This window comes from Taurulus bubalis (genome assembly GCF_910589615.1).
Source record: "Taurulus bubalis genome assembly, chromosome: 1".
Classification (NCBI taxonomy): domain Eukaryota; kingdom Metazoa; phylum Chordata; class Actinopteri; order Perciformes; family Cottidae; genus Taurulus; species Taurulus bubalis.
In genome coordinates, this window is record NC_136589.1 from 5,733,260 (window position 1) to 5,756,626 (window position 23,367).

General features: G+C 41.3%; 2 protein-coding genes across 2 annotated transcripts; one reads left to right on the forward strand and one right to left on the reverse strand.

Moving 5' to 3' along the window:
* Positions 1-2,330: 2,330 nt before the first annotated feature.
* Positions 2,331-4,428, forward strand: LOC306734418 (photoreceptor outer segment membrane glycoprotein 2-like; the record flags this gene model as incomplete). The annotated part of the gene is made up of 3 exons (XM_079215775.1): positions 2,331-2,911; positions 3,470-3,716; positions 4,156-4,428. The coding sequence occupies 3 exons, from the start codon at positions 2,331-2,333 to the stop codon at positions 4,426-4,428; spliced, it is 1,101 nt and encodes a 366-aa protein (XP_079071901.1).
* Positions 4,429-5,904: 1,476 nt separating this feature from the next.
* ubr1 (ubiquitin protein ligase E3 component n-recognin 1) lies at positions 5,905-22,888 on the reverse strand (the record flags this gene model as incomplete). Its single annotated transcript, XM_079229565.1, has 47 exons — positions 5,905-7,648; positions 8,126-8,227; positions 8,326-8,496; positions 8,577-8,654; positions 8,744-8,800; positions 8,895-9,003; positions 9,085-9,221; positions 10,040-10,124; positions 10,226-10,373; positions 10,644-10,711; positions 10,813-10,909; positions 11,019-11,074; positions 11,163-11,311; positions 11,408-11,507; positions 11,990-12,090; positions 12,185-12,337; positions 12,467-12,566; positions 12,662-12,870; positions 12,980-13,161; positions 13,614-13,694; positions 14,322-14,425; positions 14,547-14,646; positions 14,755-14,909; positions 15,027-15,075; positions 15,167-15,269; positions 15,360-15,412; positions 15,497-15,621; positions 15,713-15,776; positions 15,869-15,963; positions 16,093-16,162; positions 16,281-16,391; positions 16,551-16,603; positions 16,699-16,879; positions 17,008-17,136; positions 17,239-17,338; positions 17,423-17,580; positions 17,664-17,762; positions 17,854-17,942; positions 18,033-18,140; positions 18,307-18,430; positions 18,533-18,595; positions 18,732-18,870; positions 18,963-19,090; positions 20,221-20,331; positions 20,691-20,769; positions 21,237-21,496; positions 22,844-22,888. 47 exons carry the CDS (start codon positions 22,886-22,888, stop codon positions 7,507-7,509), a joined length of 5,220 nt encoding a protein of 1,739 aa, XP_079085691.1. The 3' UTR covers positions 5,905-7,506.
* Positions 22,889-23,367: the final 479 nt, after the last annotated feature.

Sequence of the window (23,367 nt, forward strand, 5' to 3'; positions counted from 1 at the left end):
AGCTGCAGTCCAGAAACATCCACAGGCCCTGGCAGCGGCTGAAACCTGGGAGAAGACACAATGTGTGTGTGTGTGTGTGTGTGTATATATTAATACAATAAGAAAACCATCCTTAGTGTGTGCTTTGAATTCAACCATTTAAACATAATTGATAAAGGAACATGTTCTTACAAAGTGTTAATAACTCCTTTTTAGCAAACTCTGATGTCCTCTGTACCCAGCAGATGAAAGTCATTAGGATTTCCTCCACATCAGCATCCCCTACAGCAACGGAGATTAAATGTTAATGAAACACACTGAATGAATAAAAGGGGGCTTTTGCAACTAGTGTACAGAATTCTAAGTTGATGGTAGTACCTTCAGCTGTAAACTCCCGCAGCCAGCGGATGATGGCTCTTATGTTGTTGCTGGCTATCGCCTCGGACCACTGGCCCTCTGTGTCCAGCATGATGCCCTAAGAAAAGGGAGTTCACATGGTGGGATCAAGGGACCATTACGGGAAAAAAACAAATGCTGATGCCTATGGTTCAACACAGCAAAAGACACCAAAACTCATAGAATGTTCTTATGTGCTTAAATAACTTGTGCTCTTAAGCCTGGGAAACCTCTTTTAGTAACAAGTTTACACAATTAGATCTATTGTGCAAGAACAGATTACATTGTCATTATTTTGAGACGCCTCCATAGAGAAAATTGTAAGAGTTTGTTGGATTCTCAATACTTACGTGGTTTGGTTGTCCGGTGGCTCCGTTAAGCTTCCCTCTTGGTCAGCACAGCGGTCAGTGTTGTATGTTCGGTCTGCCTAGTGGATTAGTTGACTGGCCCGGTGGCTACGGTAACGTTCTCCTCTTACACAAGCTACTTTAGTGCATGTTAATCCACTAATCTCACTCTCAGTTAACATTTCATTGGCTGATTTGTAGTCTGTCTGTGAGTGTGTGTTGAAATTAAAATTGGAAACAGAATAGCTAAGGCCAGCAAGGACGATAGGATAGCAGGAGGTGGAAATGAACTTCTTAAAGGACAGAGGGAGGAAAAGTACTCGGCTCTATACGGCTTAAATCTTTCAGGCATGTGGCCCTTTTGGCCACACCCCTCTCAATCTAATAGCAAGGGGTTTTTTGCTCACCATTTCGCAAAGGCTAATCACCTGCTATGACATCACTCATTGTGGACAAAAAAAACAATATACCTGGAAAATAGAGCTGCAATGATACAATTAATGAAAAAAAGATATAGCGGTCATTGCGCTGACAAAACAATTCATTAAGAAAATGATTGCCAGATTACTTAATAATGCATCAGTAGAGAAGTACAGCAGCAGTTTCTCCTTCCATAGTCCTGTCGGTGCGTATAAACCCTTAGTTTACCCTTCATGACCTTTATGTACTTATCTAGATCATGTGTGTGAGGGCAGCCATGTTGACATATTGTTAGTTGAAAAAAATAACTATTATATTATAAGATTAACTATAAAATATCACTTTTCAGAATATCCAGATGGATGTTTACTCCTTTTCCTATACTATGAAAACACACACAAACACAATGGCCATCATTCATTACTTTCACAGTGCTGAGACAGTCAGATTTGCGGAGGTGGCAGAAGGTGGGTCCAAATCCCTCTCGGACCCAGAGGGTTGATTAATGATTAAGGGGGATTAGGATGAGGTTCAGGACTTTGCTACTCGTCTCACTGATGCTGTCGTCGCTGCCTTCAAGCTATCTGTGTCACTACAACCACTCGCCTCGCTCAGGAATACATGTGAGGATGTCTGAAGGAAGACAAACTCAAAATGAGAGGAGAATAATGCTGAATGTTTAGGGGGGCTGCTGACCTGGATAAGGTAGGTACAGTGGACTTCTTATTCTGTTTCATTATGCCAGTTATTTATTCAATTGTATCCTTATGAGCTTTGCCCAGAGACAAATATTAAAATTTTTATTAAACCAAATTCAATCTTGTTGAACATTTCTAAGCTTGTCTCACATGCTGCGTCCAGTTTGCGTACAAAAAATCAAATAATCAAATGATCAAATGTCACTGTTTTTCATTCAAAGAAATTATGCTGTTGTGTGAATACATATTGTTTTATACTCTCACAGATCTGCTGCATCTACAGTATAACCATAATGCCGCGTCCACAAGATATCGATCATGACGACCGGGCTAAGCTGCTTATGAGAGAACCTTCAGAGAAGTGTACAACCAATCCCCCTCCCCTTGGTCCCCCTACGCCCCCTGGAGGATAACCAGCTCCCCTGCTCTACCTGTGTCCCACCATTAATCCCCCTTTGACCTAAAAGAAAACTTACAGGAGATACTGACGATGGCGGTCTTGAGACTGAAGTTCACCAAGAACAATAGAGACAAGCTGGCTCAGGTGCTGTGGATCCTGAACTGGATCTCCGTGTTGACCGGGATCCTCCTGTTCAGCCTGGGGCTCTTCCTCAAGGTGGAGATCAACAAGCGGGAAGAGCTGATGGCTGAGCAGGACATCCAGTACTTGCCTAACATGCTGATTTCTGTGGGCCTCATGGCCTGTGGCATAAACTTCCTGGGTGGGAAGATCTGCTACGACTGCGTGGACACCACTAAGTTCCTGCGCTGGAAGCTGATCATGCTGCCCTACATAATATGCACCTTCTTCTTCACCTTCTGCGTGCTGGTCGGGGCTCTGATGTGTTACAGCATGCGTGGGGAGCTGGAGGAGTCTCTGAACCTGGGGCTGACGGAGGCCATCAGGTTCTATAAGGACACAGACACACCAGGACGATGCTTCCTGAAGCGAACGGTGGACATGCTGCAGATAGAGTTCCACTGCTGTGGGAACAATGGGTATAAAGACTGGTTTCAAATACAGTGGATCAGCAACCGCTACCTGGATACGTCCCAAAAAGAGGTGATGGAGTAAGTGCAAACTAAATAACGAGGACACTGATTGAAGAATACACTCACACTTAAGATGAAGTAAAAAAAAAGGACAGTATAAAGAAATCCCTCCCCTTGATATCTCAAAATATGAGAAGGTATAACTTGTTTCATCCTTGATAACTAAAAGAGGCAAAACATTACAAAAAATATACATATTGTAATATAATTTAAACCATAACATATTAATTGAATAATGGGTGTCGCAATAAAACCGGAATAACATGTTTCCAAACAAAATTATGAATATAGCAGCAATCTGTTACAATAAAATACAAAAAACACCACTAATATATATATATATATCTCAGATATGTGTGTCATGTCCTAACATTAGGTATTTAACTGAAAAATGAAGCCCTGAAACACAGTGGCTACACACTATTACTTTGTTAATTAACATGAAGCATAAAGAAATTAGTAAAAGTTATAGGATACTTCACAAGAACCTCTTTTCAGCAAGACCCAAACATTGAGACACTTAAGTCCAATCTTGCATAAAAACGGACCCTGAGCTTCTTTCTCCTGCTTTTCTAGCCGACTAAGGAGCAACGTGGAGGGGAAGTACCTGATGAACGGCGTTCCCTTCAGCTGCTGCAACCTCAATTCCCCTCGGCCCTGCATCCAGCAGCAGATCAGCAACAACTCCGCTCACTTCAACTACGAGCACCAGACGGAGGCGCTCAACTTGTGGATGAAAGGCTGTCGCCAGGCGCTGCTGGAGTACTACACCCACATCATGCAGTCCATCGGCCTCACCGTCCTCATCACCTGGCTGTTTGAGGTCAGCAGAGACCCGCTGAGCACAACGCAAAAGGGAACTCCACCTAGTGTCGTGCTATTTACTGGTCTCACGTTTTACTAACATACTAAAGTGTGACTTTTTAATGACATTTTCTTTATAACATACATTACTAGGACTACAATACATTATGTAGAAAGTTGTTTTTTTCATACTTTACTATGACTTCTTTTATTACACACTATACCAATACATTTAGCCTGATTTTCAATGACATACTACATAAACTATGATGTTGCAATGGCATTTTTATGACATACTATATTGTGAAAGTGCTTTACTTATTAATTGGAGTGGACGCTCCTGTTGTCCTTTACTCAGTTACATATAAGGGTAAAGAAGAGAAGTACAAATAAGATACAAAATGTCATAATTTGTGTGTGATGTGTCCACTGAAATGTACCTGTGTGTCTTGTTTTAGCTGTCGGTGTTGACGGGGGTTCGTTACCTCCAGACCTCTCTGGAAAATGTGCTGCGACAGGGCGACCTCAACTCTGAGTCTGATGGCTGGCTGCTAGAAAACAGCTTTATGGAAACTGCCCGCATCAACCTGAACATCATCAAGTGCCTCGGCAAGGGCAACCAGATAGACACAGCCAACAATGGAGACCCCAACATTAACGTTCCCTCCACCTCTAAAGCGCACTATGGGCCGGACAATGTGCCACTGAAGGAGGTACCTGAAGCCAGTTGACCTCTCTCAGGCCTCAACGAACAGCATCTCTGAAAGCCTAAGTAAGGGCCTTTTCCCAGATACTTGAAGAGTGGTTCATTACTTGTTTTTTTTTATCCATAGGAGTCAGGAATTACAAATAAGAAACACCTATATAAAAGGTGTTTGTGTGTGTGGAAACTGAGTTACATTGAGGATACTATCACACAACATATAATACATGCTAGTATGATGGGATAGATCTTTTCCAAAATGCAGATAATGCCTTGTTGACTTTTTACAACCATTATTGAATCAAAAACTTTTTTGAAGATGCAAATATCCAAACACCCACCACAAATGTACTTCATGTTTCGTACATCTGTACTGTAATCTGTTTACAAATGATATCGTGTTGCCTGTGTATCACGGCTTTGCCCAAAACAGTTTCATACACCTGTCAGTTGCAACACTGGAATCAGTTAACTTGAAATTGTTGTTGAACATGTTTGATGAATACAAATAGGTAATGTTTAAGCCCATGTTTTTCCCACGATTCTCTCAAAGCGTGATAGAAAATGCAGTCAAAAGAGTTACTATAGTAAGAAAGTAGGATATTTGAAGTTAATTCCACAAATCTAGACACAGAGTGCTTTGGCCTCAAGTTAAATAAGTCTTACTGCATACGACCTGGAAGAGCAGGAGTTTAACATTAGTTCCAGGTGTTCGGGTCCATGGAGGCGTGATGCGCATACTACCGAACTTCAGGAAACTAAGTAGTATCAATGTGATGAATGCGTATATGTTAAGTATGTCAATGCTTTTAGATTAGCTAAAACATTTCAACATAACCAGACAGAAGTCTAATTGATCACACATCATTGATTTATAGAACGTTCAAGCCATCACTACAATGACTCATGTGCCTCAGCAATGCCACCACGGTCTTATCAAAACACCTCAGCCATGTTCGCTAGGATGACCTCCCAAAACCTGGACGATAAACCTTCTGTGCTGGAAATGTTTGGCTTTTAGTTTGATTTTCTAACGAAACCAGTACATTGCAAACTAGGTTACTACGTATGACTTTGCTTCAATGATGAGCATATTGGCTGGAGGCTAGATGTGCTCTGTGGGTCAAAGGAACTCTGCTTTTTCTAACTTTCTTTTCAGAAATAATAGAGCACAAGGCAGCTGAAAAGTCAAATTACAGCTTAAGGCATTTGGGAAGATGAATAAACTTGGCGTTTGCTAAATGAAAACGTGTGGTGGGTCAATTGCATTTTAATGCTCGCCGTGAGACATTAAAGTTAAAATGTGGTATCAAACCTGTGAAATAAGATAATCCTACTATCTATACCTCACCCGGGGCTCACTTGATGGATGACGAAATATTGATTATGGAAAATAGATCATTACTGTATTCTATGGGTGAGCAGCGAGGAGATTTTTATTTCATTAGAATGAATCAAATGAATTATGGACACTACTGTATGGATTCAGGGCACAGGAGCAGTTCATCTGTATATAGGCTTGTGTCTTTATTTCTATAGCCTGGAAGTCATGAATGTCAAACACCACAAAGAGGACATTTTATAGTAACACATTCCTGAAAAGGAGTAATAACCAAAAAAAAGATATCATATACTACCTTAGATTATTTTCAATAAAAAGTACATTTCCCTCTTAAATAGAATACTGAACGTTTTTTATTTAAATGCAAATGGTTTTAAATGGATTACCACCAGACGGTGAAATATGTCTAATCTGTCTTGCAAAGGTTCGCTTGTTAAATTGTATGAATTATAAACATACATTGGATATCTGATGATCATAGTCACTTTGGCCTAATAGGTGTTTTTAGTTTACAGGGCATGTCATCATATAGTACGATAGCAATGTTTTATATAATTCACTGATTCTTATGGTCAGTGAAGCTTTCTAACCATAAATGTCAAAAAAGTGTCTGAACATTATAGAATCAAAATGTCTGCTTATCCTAAAAAGTATTTATATATCAGGAAATCATGGCAGCAGGTTACTGTATACTTTTCTCAGACTACTGAGTTTGTTTCAATATATCTTTGAAAATAATGTATTTTCTATAAATGTTGTATCCATTACATAAGCGTATGTGAGTAAAGGTGACAGTATGTGGCTCCAATATTTGAACTGTCTACATAGCTAATGTGAAAAAGCCAAAATGTGTGAGATCTCCGACTATGCCTAATTTCAAAATGAATGTACCCCTCCAAAACAGCACAATAACTTATGACAAATCATAATTTATAAAACCAAAAGAGAAAGCAGAAAATTCACAGCATTACCGAGAGAAATTAAAAATATAAAGTGATAACTAAAACATGTTGGCGTGTATCTGATGTTTGTCTTTATTTGAATAATGAGTAATGTTCTTTGCAAATAACATTACTTTAGCAGAAACTCCTTCTTACAGCAGACAATCAAATTAAAACAAGGCGACTTGGGTATACTTATTATTCATTACCCTCCACTATTCTTCCTCTTTTGAGTGTCCCACCTCTCTTGACCCCAGCAGGGGTTTCATCAGGGAGGGATTGGCTGCGAAGGCCTCCTTTGATAGCAGGAGGGTTGTTTGTGTATGTGCATGTCTGTGTGTGTGTGTGTGTGTGGAGGTGTCTGTGCATGTCTGTGGGTGTGGGTGCATGTGTGCGTGAGTGCATGTCTGTGGGTGTGTGTGGGCGGGTCTGTGTGTGAGTGCATGTCTGTGCATGTCTGTGCATGTCTGTGGGTGTGTGTGTGTGTGCATGTCTGTGGGTGGGCGTGTCTGTGGGTGTGTGTGGGCGTGTCTGTGCGTGGGTGTGTGTGGGCGTGTCTGTGCATGTCTGTGGGTGTGTGTGTGTGAGTGCATGTCTGTGCATGTCTGTGGGTGTGTGGGTGTGTGTGCATGTCTGTGGGTGGGCGTGTCTGTGCATGTCTGTGGGTGTGTGTGGGCGTGTCTGTGCGTGGGTGTGTGTGGGCGTGTCTGTGCATGTCTGTGTGTGTGTGTGTGTGTGTGTGTGTCTGCCTTAGGAGCACTGGAGCAGATTGTGCTCTATGGCTGTGCTCTTTACTTCCCGTCCACCACAGCTGGAGCAATCATCACAACATCTGCCACTCGAAGGCAAACATAACGTTGACCACCTCTAGACTGCGGGCGATTTCTTCCAGGATGCAATGCTGCTGCCACAGCTGGTTCAGCTTCCTGTAACGCTCTGGGCAAAGGTGCAATGGATTGCCCCTTCTAAAAATAAAAAGACAGAAGGCCTTTATTTATTCAAGGTTGGTCCACAAAACAAACAATACATACGATATGACCATGGCTATAGGCTGCCTACGAGAGCAGTAATGATTCAAATAATCAGTTTTTCTAGGAGACTTGTGTAAAGTGGGACAGGGTTACTACAATGTAACTTAATATAATGTGTATAAATGTGTGTTATAATCCTGCACCCAATCTGGAAATAAATCTACCGACCAATTTCCAAAAACACATGGTGTCACTCAAGAAAGTCACGAGGCCCAGCCATATTTTCCAAATGCATGTTTATGACACAATGAGTTTCCGAACTATAATTACTGTAGTTGCAAGACTCACTGTCTGTAGGTGGTGGCGTTGTTTAAAGCAGCTATGACTTATTTGCCTGCAATATCTACATTTAAAATTCTAGGCAGAAGGTTTTTTTTTTTTTCAGTTCAGCCCTTCAGGTATGATTCTTACCCAAGGTGAGGATCAGTCTCCCCATAATCGTCCAGGTAAGGAGCAGGGTATGTGCTTCCTCGAGTCCTACTGGCCATCAGTACAATTTCACACTCTCTTATTCTGTTGATATAAAAACACACTTAATGTATGCAGCCCATTTCAAGCAAGACAAAATACAATTCAAAGTCAAAATGCTCCTCGGCCTGGAATTCACCCACCTGAGGAACATGCCCACTCCAGCGCCACAGTTAGCAGCGTGGGCAGTGCAAGCTCCCACATCTTCCCCATCCAGCTGGCTGAGACAGCAGGAGCTCTGAGAGCACAATATGGCCCCACAAAACAGGCACAAGGTCGGATGCTTCCGGTCATCATCTGTAGAGTTGGGACACCTGAGGAAAAGAAGGGTGGACCAGTGGTGTGAACATCTCAAACTGATTTTCCACTGAAAGGACTTTGATTTCCTACTTACTGAAAATGGCTAGCTTGATTGAGGAGAGCACTGTAGTCCTCAGGAAGATCAATCAAATGATTCTTTCTCCTGGGGTATCTGTAGAAAGAGTATATTGATCAATAATTAGGAGCTGGCTTATTACAAAATGAAAGTGGGACTGAAGTAATACAAAGGCCAAAGTCTACCTGACGGTTGGAGTTTTGTCTTTCAGGGCTTTGGTTACAGCTTGACTCCCACACCACCTAAGGAAGAAAGAGCAGTGTCATAAAACCATAACAACGAAAAAGAAAATCACTGATCAAATAGTTTGACCTTGCCTCAATGTTTATCGCTTACCTTTTCAGCAGTGGAGTAACAGCGTCTCTGTGCCCCTGGAAGAGCTGGAACAAATTGGAAGGGAGTGCCAAGTAGCTGCATAGCGCCTCCATCTGTCCTTGAGAGGTAACTGCAAGAGACCAAAAACAGTTTAGCTTGAATTCATTAAATCATCATATGTATTATGTTACAATGATATTACGTCACCTACCAGTAGTGCTAAAAAGCTCCTCTGGAGGTTGTACTCCTGTGAGGCAATTAAAAAAGAGAGCCGCACAGCGCAGGAAAGGTTTGATTCCTCTCTTCACTCTTTCTGCCACAGAGAGACCGGATACATCTGGAATCAGCCTGATGAGCAAACCACAGAACAATCTGTCAAACGAGCTGAAGACAGTTCACATTGCCGTGTGTACATCTGAGCATGCAGCACGGATAAGGCCTTGACAACAAGAAGCAATGATTGCCTCTACTGAGAGGGCATTTGTTTCCATTACATGCAGACGAGGTCGATTCCTGTCGAGTTTGATTATGAAGCAGGCTAATAAAAAAACAACTATCCCACTTTGCTCTCAGCACATCGGTAGACTGTGTTCATGGATAACACAGATGGTGGATTTTGAAGGTAAAAGTTGACATGTTTCTTGAATAAAATATATGTGGCTTCAATCCCAGAAGGACAGCCTTTGCAATGGTGTATACATTTCATTTGTATTTATTTTTCAAGAGCTGCCGTTTAAAGTCTAAATGAAGCAAAATCACAGAAGTATATCCGGCAATCATTTGTTTTCAAAAGAACAATTTCCCTTTGTTATGTCAGGGAAGAGTAACGGTCAAAATAATGACCGTACGAATCAATATGGGTCGGTAGAAATGCAGATTTCCAACAAACATTTGTGGGGGAAAAAACAGGCCATTTGCCATTTGGTTGTTGCTGTATATGCTGCTGGCATTTGTACTAACATACATTGTTTTGTTTGTCATTCAGTAGGGAGGGAGAGTGCACCTCATCAGCCTTTTCCCAAATCCCATTATCCTAATTAAGAATAACTGAAATAAAAAACACTACAAGCAATTGACTTAATCCACAGATATTATACTTGGGGATATTTTAACCCCATCAAAGATTCTGCTCAAGTATTTTGCCTTATAATGACAAACATGTATACCTTTCAGTGTGTTGTGACACTGTAGTGTATAGCTCTGCTGCTGCTCTCGACTCCTCGGTCTCCTCTCCAGCTACTGCAGGAAAATCTACATGGAAATGACACGATGATTTAATCATCCCTGATCATGTACAGCTTTCTGCGGTCCTTCAGTAGATGAACCAGAATGCATGGTGTTGTGGTTTGTACCTGTAGAGGACAGGAGGACCTGCAGCATGTGCGCCATGGTGACCAGATGAAGGATGTGCAGGTGGTTGTAGGCAGAGCTGACAGCAGACGGCTGCAAGTCTACAGCCTCCTCCTGATATAGTGCAGGTATAGACAACACCAACCCCACCTGACAAAACAAAGAACAAATACACCATTCAGCAAAAAAATAGCTTTTATATAAATGCAAGTAAAGCTTTACATTGGCAAAAACTTAAATAGGAATTGAATCAAAACATAAAACTGTCAAGAAGTTTCATTATGAGAGCATGAATGCATTCATCAATACTCATAATCATCAATAGTTATATTTAACAATTGTAATTTTACAGAACTTGCTGAGAGCTGATGTTAGAGTCCATCATTCTCAATAGAGATGTTCCCTTTTGGGGAAACCTACCAGAAGATGGAAGAAGTCCACCTCCAGAAGAGAAGGGGTGCTCTTTCTGCCTACGACCGGTAGCAACACTGGTGAAAGACATTTCAGTTATGACCACAAGGCAAATGAACAGCAAGCTGTAAAATTATATCCAATCAATAAATGTATGTACTCTTAAATCACCACATACCCCCCAACATGTCGTTAAAGTGCCTCTGAATGACTGCCTGGGAGCTCTTAATCCTCTGAGCTGCTGAAAACTGAACAATTGCCTTCAGGCCTGCAAGCTAGAACAGAGAAACGTTGGAAAAAGTTATGCCCGACCAAGTTAAACTCAAACCATTATACATAACATGCATTATGTGGCAGCTGTTAACTTCTCATGTGTCAACCAACCTGTCTGTTTTGTAAGGACCCGAAGAGTGACTTGCCCTCTTCCTGCAATATGTTTTCTGTGAAGACATGCAAACATGTGTTGAGAATTGCAAAAACATGAAAAGGGGTAGATTGACACAATAAGTCGTATAACGCTAACTGTACCTATGGCCTGAATAGTGAAGGCACATGTGTTCCAAGCCATGAGGGGCACACGTGGGCACAGCTCATTGGGGGCCGTGTGCAGTCCCACCCGGTGAACTGTGGTGGCACAAACAACCAGCATCTCGACTATGCTGTCGGAGAACTTCCTCCTAAAAACAACCAGCAGCAGAGAATTACAATTGCTGTATTAAGGGAAACATAGAGACTTGAGTGGCAGTGAAGGAGGAGCTGACAGTTTCACTCACGGTTCTTGTACTCCATAGCTCAGAATGGATCTAAAGTCTGGCTGGCCCTCTCCACACAGGCCTGTGTCCGCATCAACACTACTGCTCTCCGTGTTGCAATCTGCACAAGAGAGAGGAAATCATCATTCATGTCAACAACTAGGCATAATGGCATTTAATGCTAATTGTAAGCAAAAGAGCTGATATCAAATTGAGGTAAACCATCATATGCTTAGTCTCTGCATGCACCCATGTTCTGTGTTCAAAGACAATACACTGTTAAATAAATCTTTCTCTGCAGCTGCTTTACAGTAAAATCCTGTCATCAAATAAAGCTAATTATAGATTTTTATTATGAAACAACTGCAGTTTTGAATTCACATTAAAAGGCATACTAACATATCAAAAAGCATGTATATGCGAGTCTGCCAGGTTCGATGATGCTCCACATCTACATTTGGAATTTTTTTGCAGGTTTTCCGTTGTTTCAGTTTTACAGAACTAAACACCTCCAAAACACAACAGCAATGCCACACGCCTTCTCCTGTGCTGTTCGCCCAACCAAAGATATGCAATCATTGTATGTTGAGTATGTCTTCTTACCATTATCCTGAGCGACTGACTTGAGTCCTTTAATCCTGGCAGAGATTATCTGGATCCAGCGAGGCAGGGTCAAATGCTGTCCAATAATCTCTGCATTTTCACTGTATACAGGAGAGAATATTCAAATAACTTCTATACACTTGTACTACCAATGATCCATTGCAGACTGGCCTGACGACGGTGAACTGGACTTACTAGTTAAACATTAACCTTTCAAACGGGATGAGAGGGACAACAGTGTTGCACAGAGACTTGCACAGGGGACACAAGTACTCCCCGTTCTCCAGGTCGATGATCAGCTCAGCATGGAGCCGGTTCCTGGTCATATTCTGAACAGCCTCAAAATATCTGAAAAATACAGTGAACACCACCTTAATGGCAAATTTACTGTCAACTGTAACTGCAGGTGGACCACACACACACAGATGGAGCACTGACAGAATAATAATTAGAAAAAGGGTTCTTGTAATAACTCACTTTTGCCAACATGTGGCATGCATGACATGACCACAGCTGCCAGTGTGGGTTCCAACTGCCAGTTCAGGAGGCATTAAGAGGGGATATGATGTCCCTGTCCCTTTAAGGGATAAATACAATGCACATATGAGTCTGATTTTACCCCATCAAATTACAGTTGTTAACGATTCAGAGGATTAGTGAATGGAGACTGACCATCTGCTCTATTGGTCGGTATCTTCCCTCTGCACTGTGTTAGCACTGTGGACCTCTGGACACACCCAGTCAGTACCATGGCTGGAGCCTGGGCCGCAACTTCCTGTTCCTCCTGGCAAAGAATGCAGGTGAGCACCTCCCTTTCGGCCAGAGAGGACCCTCGATAGGGCCCGATGGCTACAGTCAGCTCCCTGTGCTCCATGGCACAGCTGAAAGAATAAACATAACCCAAACTAGAATTAGTCAAAGCAATTTGGTTTAGATCTTGATCGCGAGCCAGCTAAACACACTCATGGATATTTCTTTTTGAATGGTCACCTCTCAGTAGTCACAACCGGCGCTCCCTGTGTCCCGCTCTCTGGCATGTTGTCATACAGCATCTTGTTTGACTCAATGAAGTTTTTCTGCATTGCAGACATCTGGGCCATAATCTTCTGCCGGTGGAGTTTGGCGGCCTCTGCCTTCCTTTTGCGCTCAGCTTTCTCTTTGTCTTGAACACTCTGGAATAACAACAGGTCAGTAAAACCTCTGAATACCGAGAAGATACACAATGCATTTACTTTTTTTGTATTTCTTATAATTTCAAGACAGACAGCTAATGATGAGTCATCAGTGGGACGCTGTAACCTACGGAGGATGTCTACAAGGTGCCTTTTAGTTTGAATAACTGTATATTTTATATGTTTTTTTTACATTTCTTGAATTGAAGACAACAAAAATGTTATTGTTTGAGACATGAGGCTCTCTTGTATTGGTTATTTCATCTGCACCCATTCAACTGCCAAATCTTATCATTAACACTACCCAGGACCTTTGTAAAAACCCAGCTCTCACATTCACTGTGGCAGTATAAAACTCAGTACTCATCCAAAATGGCACAAGCTAAAGTTTAGCAGAATCGATTGTAGAGGTAAATACTTGTTTTTCTAATTATCATTCATTGATCTTTTACCTCTTCTGGCTTGGTTGTATCCACACTCATGGAGGCTGTTGGACTGGACTTCTCTCTAAGGCACTTCACAATCTCAAACATCTAGCAGAAAAACATTCATATAAGATGGTGAAATTAACTGGAAAATAAATGACAGACACACACACACACACACACACACACACACACACACACACACACACACACACACACACACACACACACACACACACACACACACACACACACACACAGTTGATAATGTATTGTTATAGTTGTTCTAATATATTGTTAAAATACTTTGCTACCAATATTACAGTCATATATAATGTATATTACTTTTGTGTTCTCTATAATATTTCAAATAATAAGCTCAGTGGGTTTTCTGTCTATTCCTGTACTGTGATTTAATGTACCTCTGTAATGTTTGTGTTTTCAGTAGGCAGCTCAGGTTAATTGGAATCTGAATTGCCCGTAGGTGTGAATGTGAGCGTGAATGGTTGTCTGTCTCTACATGTGCCCTGAGATAGACTGGCGACTTGTACAGGGTGAACCCTGCCTTCGCCCAATGACAGCTGGGACCCTAAACAGGGTAAGCGGTTCGGATAATGGCTGAATGGATGGATGTTTGTGTATTCTTTAAATTGAGCTAAATAATCTTAACTAAAACTAGTACACATAAATGACAGAAACTGTGATGTGATAAACATTTTATAATGAATAGTCTACCTGTAGAACCCATTTAACCATGTCTTTTTGAGCTTCGAGGGAAGGAACAGCCTTAACCTTGGTCAACAAGTGGAAGACTGACTTGCCGTGTTCTCCACCAATTCCTGGAAGAACAGAAGAGACATTTGTGTCACAAAATATACACAAAACAACCCCAGTTTATAGCTTTGAGAATTATGATAAATAGTAAGTGAGCTGTACACAAAACAATTAGGTTTCACTCACTGCGGGCCTTGAGGCTGAAATCAAAGGCCACTTCCTCCATAGTGCTCTCCTCAAGCTGCGCTTTCTCTTCAAGCAATGCCTGACCCATCAAGTGCAGGGCCTGTGTGGTAAATGCATGCATTTTGTTACTGCAAGTGGTTTGAGGAATGAAAGGCAAAAGTTGCGCAAGGTAGACGCTGCAAAGGAAAAAAATTGATGTAATGTCTACCCTCTGGATCATGGCTTCTGTCCAATGAGTCGCCCGGTCCTCTGCAGCTCTCTGCAGGGTGTGTCTCAGGAGGTGGATGATAACGTCACAACTGAGCAGACGCACTATGCTGGAGAAAGCTGGGCAGAAGGCCGGAGGGCCCGGAGGACGCAGAGCTGAGGAAAAAAAACAAAGAAAGTGGGAATGTTAGTCAAGCTGATTCATTAGCAGTTAGAATACAGATTGTTCTATGATGGATACACTATACACTACAGAGCAAAGACATTGATCACCTTTATCATGACCCTCATGAGTTCTTCTCTTCTTCTGAGACTCTTCTGCCTGCAAAGAGTAACAGATAAGAACGAAAGGAGGAATATTCTAAACAAATGTGTCAAGTTAATGGAAAATTGGTGTTGAGACATTGCATTACCTTGCTATGCTGTGATCTTGAATAATGGTAGAAGAAAGGGTTGAATTCTACCAGACGCTCTTTTTTTACTCCATACAATCCATGCCCTGAAACTCCTGGTTTTCTAAAAACAGAAGCAGAATAGACAGATTAAATTTGCCCTGAAAGGATAATTAAGATAAAACTCAAAAGCTCTCTCACAGTATTTACATACTTGAAGGTGGCAACTTTGGTAATAACAGTCTCCAGGCCAGTTTCATGGCTCTCCTACAAAGAAAACATGTTTAACTTGTTTTCAAATAATTATTTCCACATAAAAACTAAGAAATTAACTCTGTAATTTAGACTTACGTTCTCCGGCAGACCCTTGACCAGGCTACTATGAGCCATTGGTTCAATGCACAGCAGGTGGATAACCTCTCTCATGGTCACATCCTCTTTGGTCACCTGACTGACACCGGGGACATAGCGCTCACCTGGAAACACAAAACCAGTCAGACACTATGGTATGGTTCATATTCAACCAACCAAATTCCTAAATTAGATTCTTAGAATGTGACACTGTACCAATGACGACGATAAGGAGGTACAGCATCTCCTCTGTCAAGCGGTTCCACTGGATCAGTTCATCCTGCAAATAGTGTTGCATTTCATCAATAAGTAGATAATTTATATGACACAACAACTTTTATTATTCTGAATGATTATTGGGACGTTGCTTGCCTGGTCTTTGTTCATATTTCCTTTGAAATAATCAAAGAGCTCAAATCTCAACAAGACCAGCATGAGGAAGTGGTTGGGGTCCATTTTGGAAGCAGCTATCTGTAAATAATTCATATGGAGAGCCATATATCACCACATTATGTGTATATAAAACTATATATGTATATAAATAAAGGTGAATAATAAGAGCATGAGAAAGAAATCTCTCTATGACTGACTGCCACAAACCTGGAGCATGAGAATGTCCTTATCATACATCTCGTCCCTGCATTTTACATCCTGATAGTAGTAGACCTGATCATGTGAAAAAACAATTAATTTCCTTGTCATTTGTTAAGAACATAGCACATAACCAAACAGAGAGCATACCGAATGAAAACAAAGCCTCGAACAGCCGAGGAATGTACTATACCTGGCTGACCAATGAAAGCCCATTTCTGCGCCACATTTCAGCGGAGACCTGTGCAGCCAGCACCACACAGCGCAGAGGATGCTCTGCCAGAAAGGTGTGGTCAAAGCGCTCCTGCACCAAACAGAAAAAAAACATAACTCTGTAATGCCTGCGTTGGAAGTTAAGACTGCTCATTCAACAAACACAGCTAAACTAATAAACATCTCACACTGAATACTTATAATATATGATAGCTTAGGTAACATTTAAAACAGTTTTCGTGTCACTTACAGGATTATCCAGACGTTCAACTGCCCCGGTTCTGCACAGAAGTACATACAAACCTAGGTAGGGATCACAATAAACAGAGTAGTAAGTTCACACAGTAACAGAAAAATACCAAGAAATCACTAAGCGCCTCCAATATTAGTTCTCCTACCAGCCAGTAGCCTGGAGATGGGCAGATGTATGCTGACTGGCTCTTGAGACACTTTGTACGGACGAAGGTGGAGGATGTGCTTTAACATGTGGTAGTTAGTGGCCTCCCGGTGGAAGGACTGGTTATTGCACTGCATCAGGACATTGTGGCACTCTTCGAATGCAAGCAGCAAGATCTCCTCCTGAAGGGGCAAACAAGCAACAATTGACCACGGATTCTGCCTATTCTAAGTGTACGAACAGTAAGTTATACTCCCTCTGTTTGTGGGATAACTCTATTGTTTGACGGACAAATTGAATGACAACTCACATCAGAGGAACACCAGTCTTGAAACATAGCAAGAATGTGGCGAAGCTGGATCTGAAGAGAAAAGCCAGCCTCCCATTCTGGCTCTACCGCAATGTGTTGACCAAACTGCCGCTTCACTTCCTCCATACCCTAATATAGAAAGTCAACGAAAAAACGTCAGGATTAATTAAATAGCTGGTTTGTCAAGTTACCATAAGATGTTGTAATGTTACCTGTTTAGATAATTATTACCTGCATGCATTTGAGAAGCCCAAGAAAGACTTTGAATCCCTCTAAGAACTCTCTGCGCAGATCTTCAGTCCATACTGAGGGCTTACTGATCAGAATATACCTGAGAGACAGAAGTTACATCTTAGATAAAGACCCAAACTGTTAGGAACAAAGAGTTCATTAAAGTTGTTGCCAGTTTAATGACCTTAGGTCGTGGAAGATGATCTGGATGCGTGAGAACTTGTCAGAGTTGTAGCCCAGGAAAAAGAAACGATTGTTGTTATCCAGATGTTCGCGCAGCAATTCCATGACTGTACCGACTATCACTTTAATGACATTGCCCTCTTCAATGAGTTGTCTGGCCTAGAAGAGGAACAGGAATGTGAGGGCAGAGATAGATAATAAGGCACAGATATACATGGCTCCAACAACAAACCGCCCCTTACCAATGTGGGTACAGTGAATATCTGAACAGACAGAGCAGTGATGGATATGCTCCTCTCATGGTCATCAATTATGAAGTCTTTTTGCAGGTGTTTATAGTACTGAAAACACAAAGATGCAGCATGTATTTGTTTAAGCAGGTGAAAGAATTGCACCAAAAAAAGAAGAGTAAAACATTCCCTCCTTTTTTACCTTTGTAAACTCAATGGCAAACAGCCTCTTGAACTCTGTCTCCATTAGCATGCTACAGAAAATCAGTTCATGTACTATCTTGCGAGCTCCTTGAAGAAATAAGAAAAAAACATGTTAGTGACATTTGGGATCAAGTTGAAATTAAGCATTTAATGAAAATCACGCTCAGATAAACTTGCCTTTGTACATCTTGCCATCGTGCAGCATGAGTCTGCTGATGAGGCAAGGCGGGTCTCCGTCTGTATTGGCCTCTAGAGCCACCTGGCAGAAGGCCTGTCTGAAGCCCACTGCACACGACACACGTATGTTACCAGTCACATGACATTCACAGACAACTGAGGAGTAACAGTATATATATATATGTTTTCCAAAGATGGCACACATGAAAGGTGTACAATACAAAAATAAAGCTAAGTTTGTGTGGTGCAAGTACGGCGACAATGATGGCAGTACCTGAGTAACTGATGATCTTTTGGAACCAGGGGCCGAGGCGCAGAACGAAGGTTTGATGCGCCATGACTGCTGCATGAAGGAGCTCCACGCGTAGCGGCTGAAGGGAAATGTGCTCGGAGTTAGACTGCAACACAACAGTTATAGATTTAGAATTGGAGCTCCCTTAACAATTTAAGATTGAAGACTAAGCGTAATTCTAAATTTCTGGTATCACACTGGTGTTTACCCTGATGAGATCTCTTGCTTGTTGACAGGAACGAAGGGTCCCTCGCTTTACTGCCCGCCGACCCTGTGCAACAGTCCACAAAAATTACAAAATGGCATATTCTGCAATGGATATGATTACTGCAATTATGGAACCTGGTTAAAATAATGACAGTATTGTAAAAGAAACTTTATGCGCAAATACAGCACAAAAAAAATACCTCTTTGTCAATGAGTGCTGTGTGTGTCTGTGCTTCAGCCTGATCACAGTTAACAGAACGCTGCAGGGTGTAGATCACATGGTCGTACGAGTGGTGCTCATCATTGTAGAGCACACAGTAGTACGCGTTTTCTTTAGTCCTGCATGGATAGATGAATACACTGTCAAAGATAAATTGTATGTTTTGCATTAAGATTTATGTACAAGCTAAGCGTGATTAGACAGTCCATACCCGGGCTGGAGCTCCGCTGGTAGCTCAAGGTTCTCATCCCACACCAAGAAATCTGTGACATAGTGCAGCAGTATCCGAAACAGCCTCTCAGCACGGCCATACATCTCTGGCTCCAGCACACAATCATCCTGCACAAAATGAGACAATCACACAGGACTTGTGAGCATGCAACTATAACTCTCAGGAGGTCTCTTGCTCCGAAAGTAACATACCTTAACAGAAACAATTATATTGTGTCACCCAATTTGTGAGTGACGTCAACATTGAACCTGGATTAATCGTATATTGATACAAGTGAAAATGTTCCTAATATTCTAATTTTTGGAAACTTAGACTAATTTGTTGCCATAACCTTTACTAATTCCCTATTTCCTGTGTCACCAGCACTAACTCTGGACTAAATATTTAGCTGAATAAGAGCTTAACAAGCCCTGTGAAGTTTATATCAAATCCCCTGAGAGCAAACATTCCACATAGCAGCTAAGTATTTCATACAAATGTCTGACATTCAACACATAAACCAAACATACACTGTGTATTTACACCAGTCTCTTGGTCTCACTGCTGTGTGAGAACAAGCACTGGAATCTACCCCAATCTAGTCAAAAATAAGTCTGAAACAGCATGGTGGGTTTTCATGTTCAGTGTGGAGATGCTTTGATGGTCATCTGATGCGTTACTGCTTGTTAAGCACAGGTTCAGATCTGGTGTAGAAAACACAAAGCAGCCTGCCAGACTGGTGCCAGTGATGGCTACGTTAATGGAAACACCTGCTGTTTGCGGAAAAAGGTACAGAGCTGTACATCTGCTTAAAGGCCCTGAGTAGGATCTTATCGGAGAAAAGCCCAAACACTGATCAGCAAAGAAAGGCCTGACAAACAACTGCTGAGCAGTATAATCAATCATCATGTGTCCAGCAGCAGTTTGGTAGGAGAAGCTGTAAACAGAACGTATCTGCACAGTTCAGCAGGATATAAGCAAGAGTAGAAAGAAAGAAGAGTCTGCTCTCAACCAGTCTCATTGACAACTGTTTTCCACTTTTAATCCCCCTCAAAATCTCTGAACCTAGTAATACATTTCCTCAGTTGGCGCAGGTCAACAAAGTGCTTTTCTTTCTCATTTCCGGATCCAAATCCACGGCCAAGAGAGCAGCATCAAGGACTAAGATGGGAAAATAAGCATTCTGGGGTTCACTGACACAGAATGGGACAAGTACGCCCCTCCCACGTCCCTCTCTCCGCTCTATTATGTAACTCACCGTTACCATGGCAGTGTCTGCCCCAGGGTCATGTTTGGAGCAACAGGGGCCAATCTTCCAGGCTTCAATGTCCCCGCAATCACAGAAGCCCCCACCTGATGACGCGTGCATCTGGAAAAAAAATGTTGTTCAACGGCTTTAGCTCTGGGAACACATTATTAAAGTACATGAGTTTCAACATGAAAGGACGAAAATAAACCCAATAATGATTTGGAATTAATCAATCGTAGATTTTAACGCATCTGTTTTTTCCGAAAGCTTAAATAGTATAAAGAAGGGTAATTATAGAAACTAGTCATTTACAAGGGAAACGTGAGGATGCTCTAGTATGCGTGGGCCCATTTAGGAAAATCAGAACATAAATACAATGACTTATTTTCTATTATTCCCATTTATCAAAAGGAGGCCGAAGCTGACTGCGAGCCATCAAAATTCCCCAATAAAACCATTTAGATTATATTGACACCAACCTTGTAACGATGGCCTTTGTGCACGCTATCCTGGAAGCAGTCCATGCACAGGACACAGGTGGGATCTATTGCACAATCCCTGCAACACGTTTTACAATTGAAGCAAATGACAATAAATTGTATTACATTATCCGAGGTATAAAAAAACCTTTTCTTTAAGACTGGAGAATATGATTTATAGTATCCTATGCAATTTAAAATTGTATTTTGACAAACATTTCACAGTAAAACAAAGAAACGGCATAATGCGCTTTTTTACTATTATTTTATTATTATTGCAGAACTGAAACCAATTGAGGCCAAACTATTCCTTCCAAAAAGCCTCCACGTATGCATATTGCTTTTTTTTTTATTAACTCTGTGCTTTTATACTTCATCCCATAACCTGTGATTCCACTGCGGCGGAATACTGTGGAAATACTTTTTGATACGTGCATTTCAACCAACACAAGAGCAAATAAATATCTAGTATTTTATCATAACTACTATTATTATTATTTATGTTACAACTTGTTTATTATCGAAGATCAGAGGATCTATTCAGACCTGCATGAGTAGACTGTCTCTCCCTCTTTGAACACACGTCCACAGAGCTGGGAGGAGGTGTTGCCCTGCTTGAGCTTCTCCAGACCCTCCTGAGGATCCTCTCCAAACAGGAAGCACTCCAGAGGGTGGAAGAGTCGGCTCTGCATGAGCTCATCTTCCTCCTGAGGGCTGGACTCCTTCTTCAGGCAGAAGATCTGTGGTACCTGCTCCTTCAGGTAGCGGAACATCTCCACCCTGCTGTCTGCAGCCTCCAGCCATTGCTGCAAGATAATTGAGAAGGGCATGACTGTTTTGCAATGACTCACATCTGTCTCCGCCAAATGACTCATAACCACTTTTATAAGCCACTATTCTCATAGTCATACAGAGATAAATACTTACTTCAGCAGAGAATCACCTTTAATAATCAATTAAAACTTCAAACATTTGTTTCAGGGCAAATGAGTAAAATTATAAAGATGAAACTTTTTGCAATAAATACCGAAATGTAATTTGTTTTATCTTTTGAAATCTGTAGTGAAGAAACGAGCACCACAAACAGCCCGGCATCAAAGTGAAAAAGATTAGGTAAGAAACAAAAGGACCAATACATACGCTATAGCTATAGCTATATATATATATACACACATATTTGGATACCATTAATAAAATATTCAATTAATGGCTGGAAGGTGATCTTTGATAATTGATTGTTTTTAGGCCTAAATTAGGAGTGTGAATGACATAAGGACATATTTACACAAGTGGTAGTACATGATATGAACATTTTGACAGTACCCAAAGCTGGAAATTAATTTGGATGTCTATACAAACACATACTATACTATATGTTTTAACACAAATATGTATTCCTCCAGCATTCAATTTTCAAGGGTTGGGTGAAACGGTTAGATGAGTTTTTTAACAGCATTCATACTAGAATATAATAACTGTAGTATTATGCCCATTACACCTGGAGGCTAGAGTTACACTAGATATCAAAACATTTACAGAGCGAGTAAATGCGAGGTTTGTTAGGCCCCATCTTCTACAAGCCATACCGGCCATTTCTGTGTTTTGTTTGGTGTACTCGAACAAGACAAGTGGCATACTGTAACTATCTAACGTGGATGCAATAACACCACATCCACGTAGGCCAGTTTCACTGTCACGCCGCAACAACGTATTGGGCAACAGTTTGTGACTGTTGAAGAGCTGGAGGTTGCAAAACATGTTGTTGGAAATGTTCAAACTCATGGAAAACTCATGTTGAAGCGCTTTGGACAAAGCGACAATCGAAATACCACAGGTTGGAAATGAACATACTGCGAACAACACTTCCAGAGCATACTTCGCCGACTGAGATAACTCTAGCAAGTACTGACAACAAGCCCAGCAACATACACGCGCTGTTAATGGCCAGTAAATATTGCAGCCTCTGCAGGGACATTTTAAACGTCTGGGTAGCTAGCACAGGAGCTAACCGCGCATGCTAGCCTGAGAAGGAGATGCCCTTTAACCGCTCGGTCAGACTATTTGCTCAGAGGGACTAACGTATTTTACGACAGTGTTTTGGCCCCGAGTCTCAACAACCACTGTGAGATATTTTAGCGATGTGAAAATCCTACCTTGCCGAGTTCCAGTCCGTCTAGGGATTTCTCACCCTCCGCCATATTCCATTTGCCGTAAAGGAGGAGGCGTCACTAGGAAACTGTTCCACTTGTAATAGAAACCTTTTGCGACGTTTATTTTAACATTAGAATGCGCCGAAATATGTAGTTTAGGTGTAGTTAAGCACTCGCAAGCACTCTTCTATTTAAATCAATGTATTAGTGAAATAGGATTATTTTTAATTTTTAACATTTTTGTCTTCTGTATCTCTGGTCAAAACAAACATTTTGTAAACAAATATGCTACACTCGCCCTCTGGTGGTAAACTATAATTCATACATAATTGCATTTGACAATTAGGTTACGTTTTGTGCGAATCTACCTATCTTTTGTCAAATGCGATTATATTACGGAAAACGTTAATGCAATTCGTGGATCAGTGTCTCTATGAAACGATATCGTAACGTTAGCTGATAGTTGCATTGCTCACACAGCCAGTGATTTCGATGACGTCGTTGACATAAATCCGCAAATGCAGTTC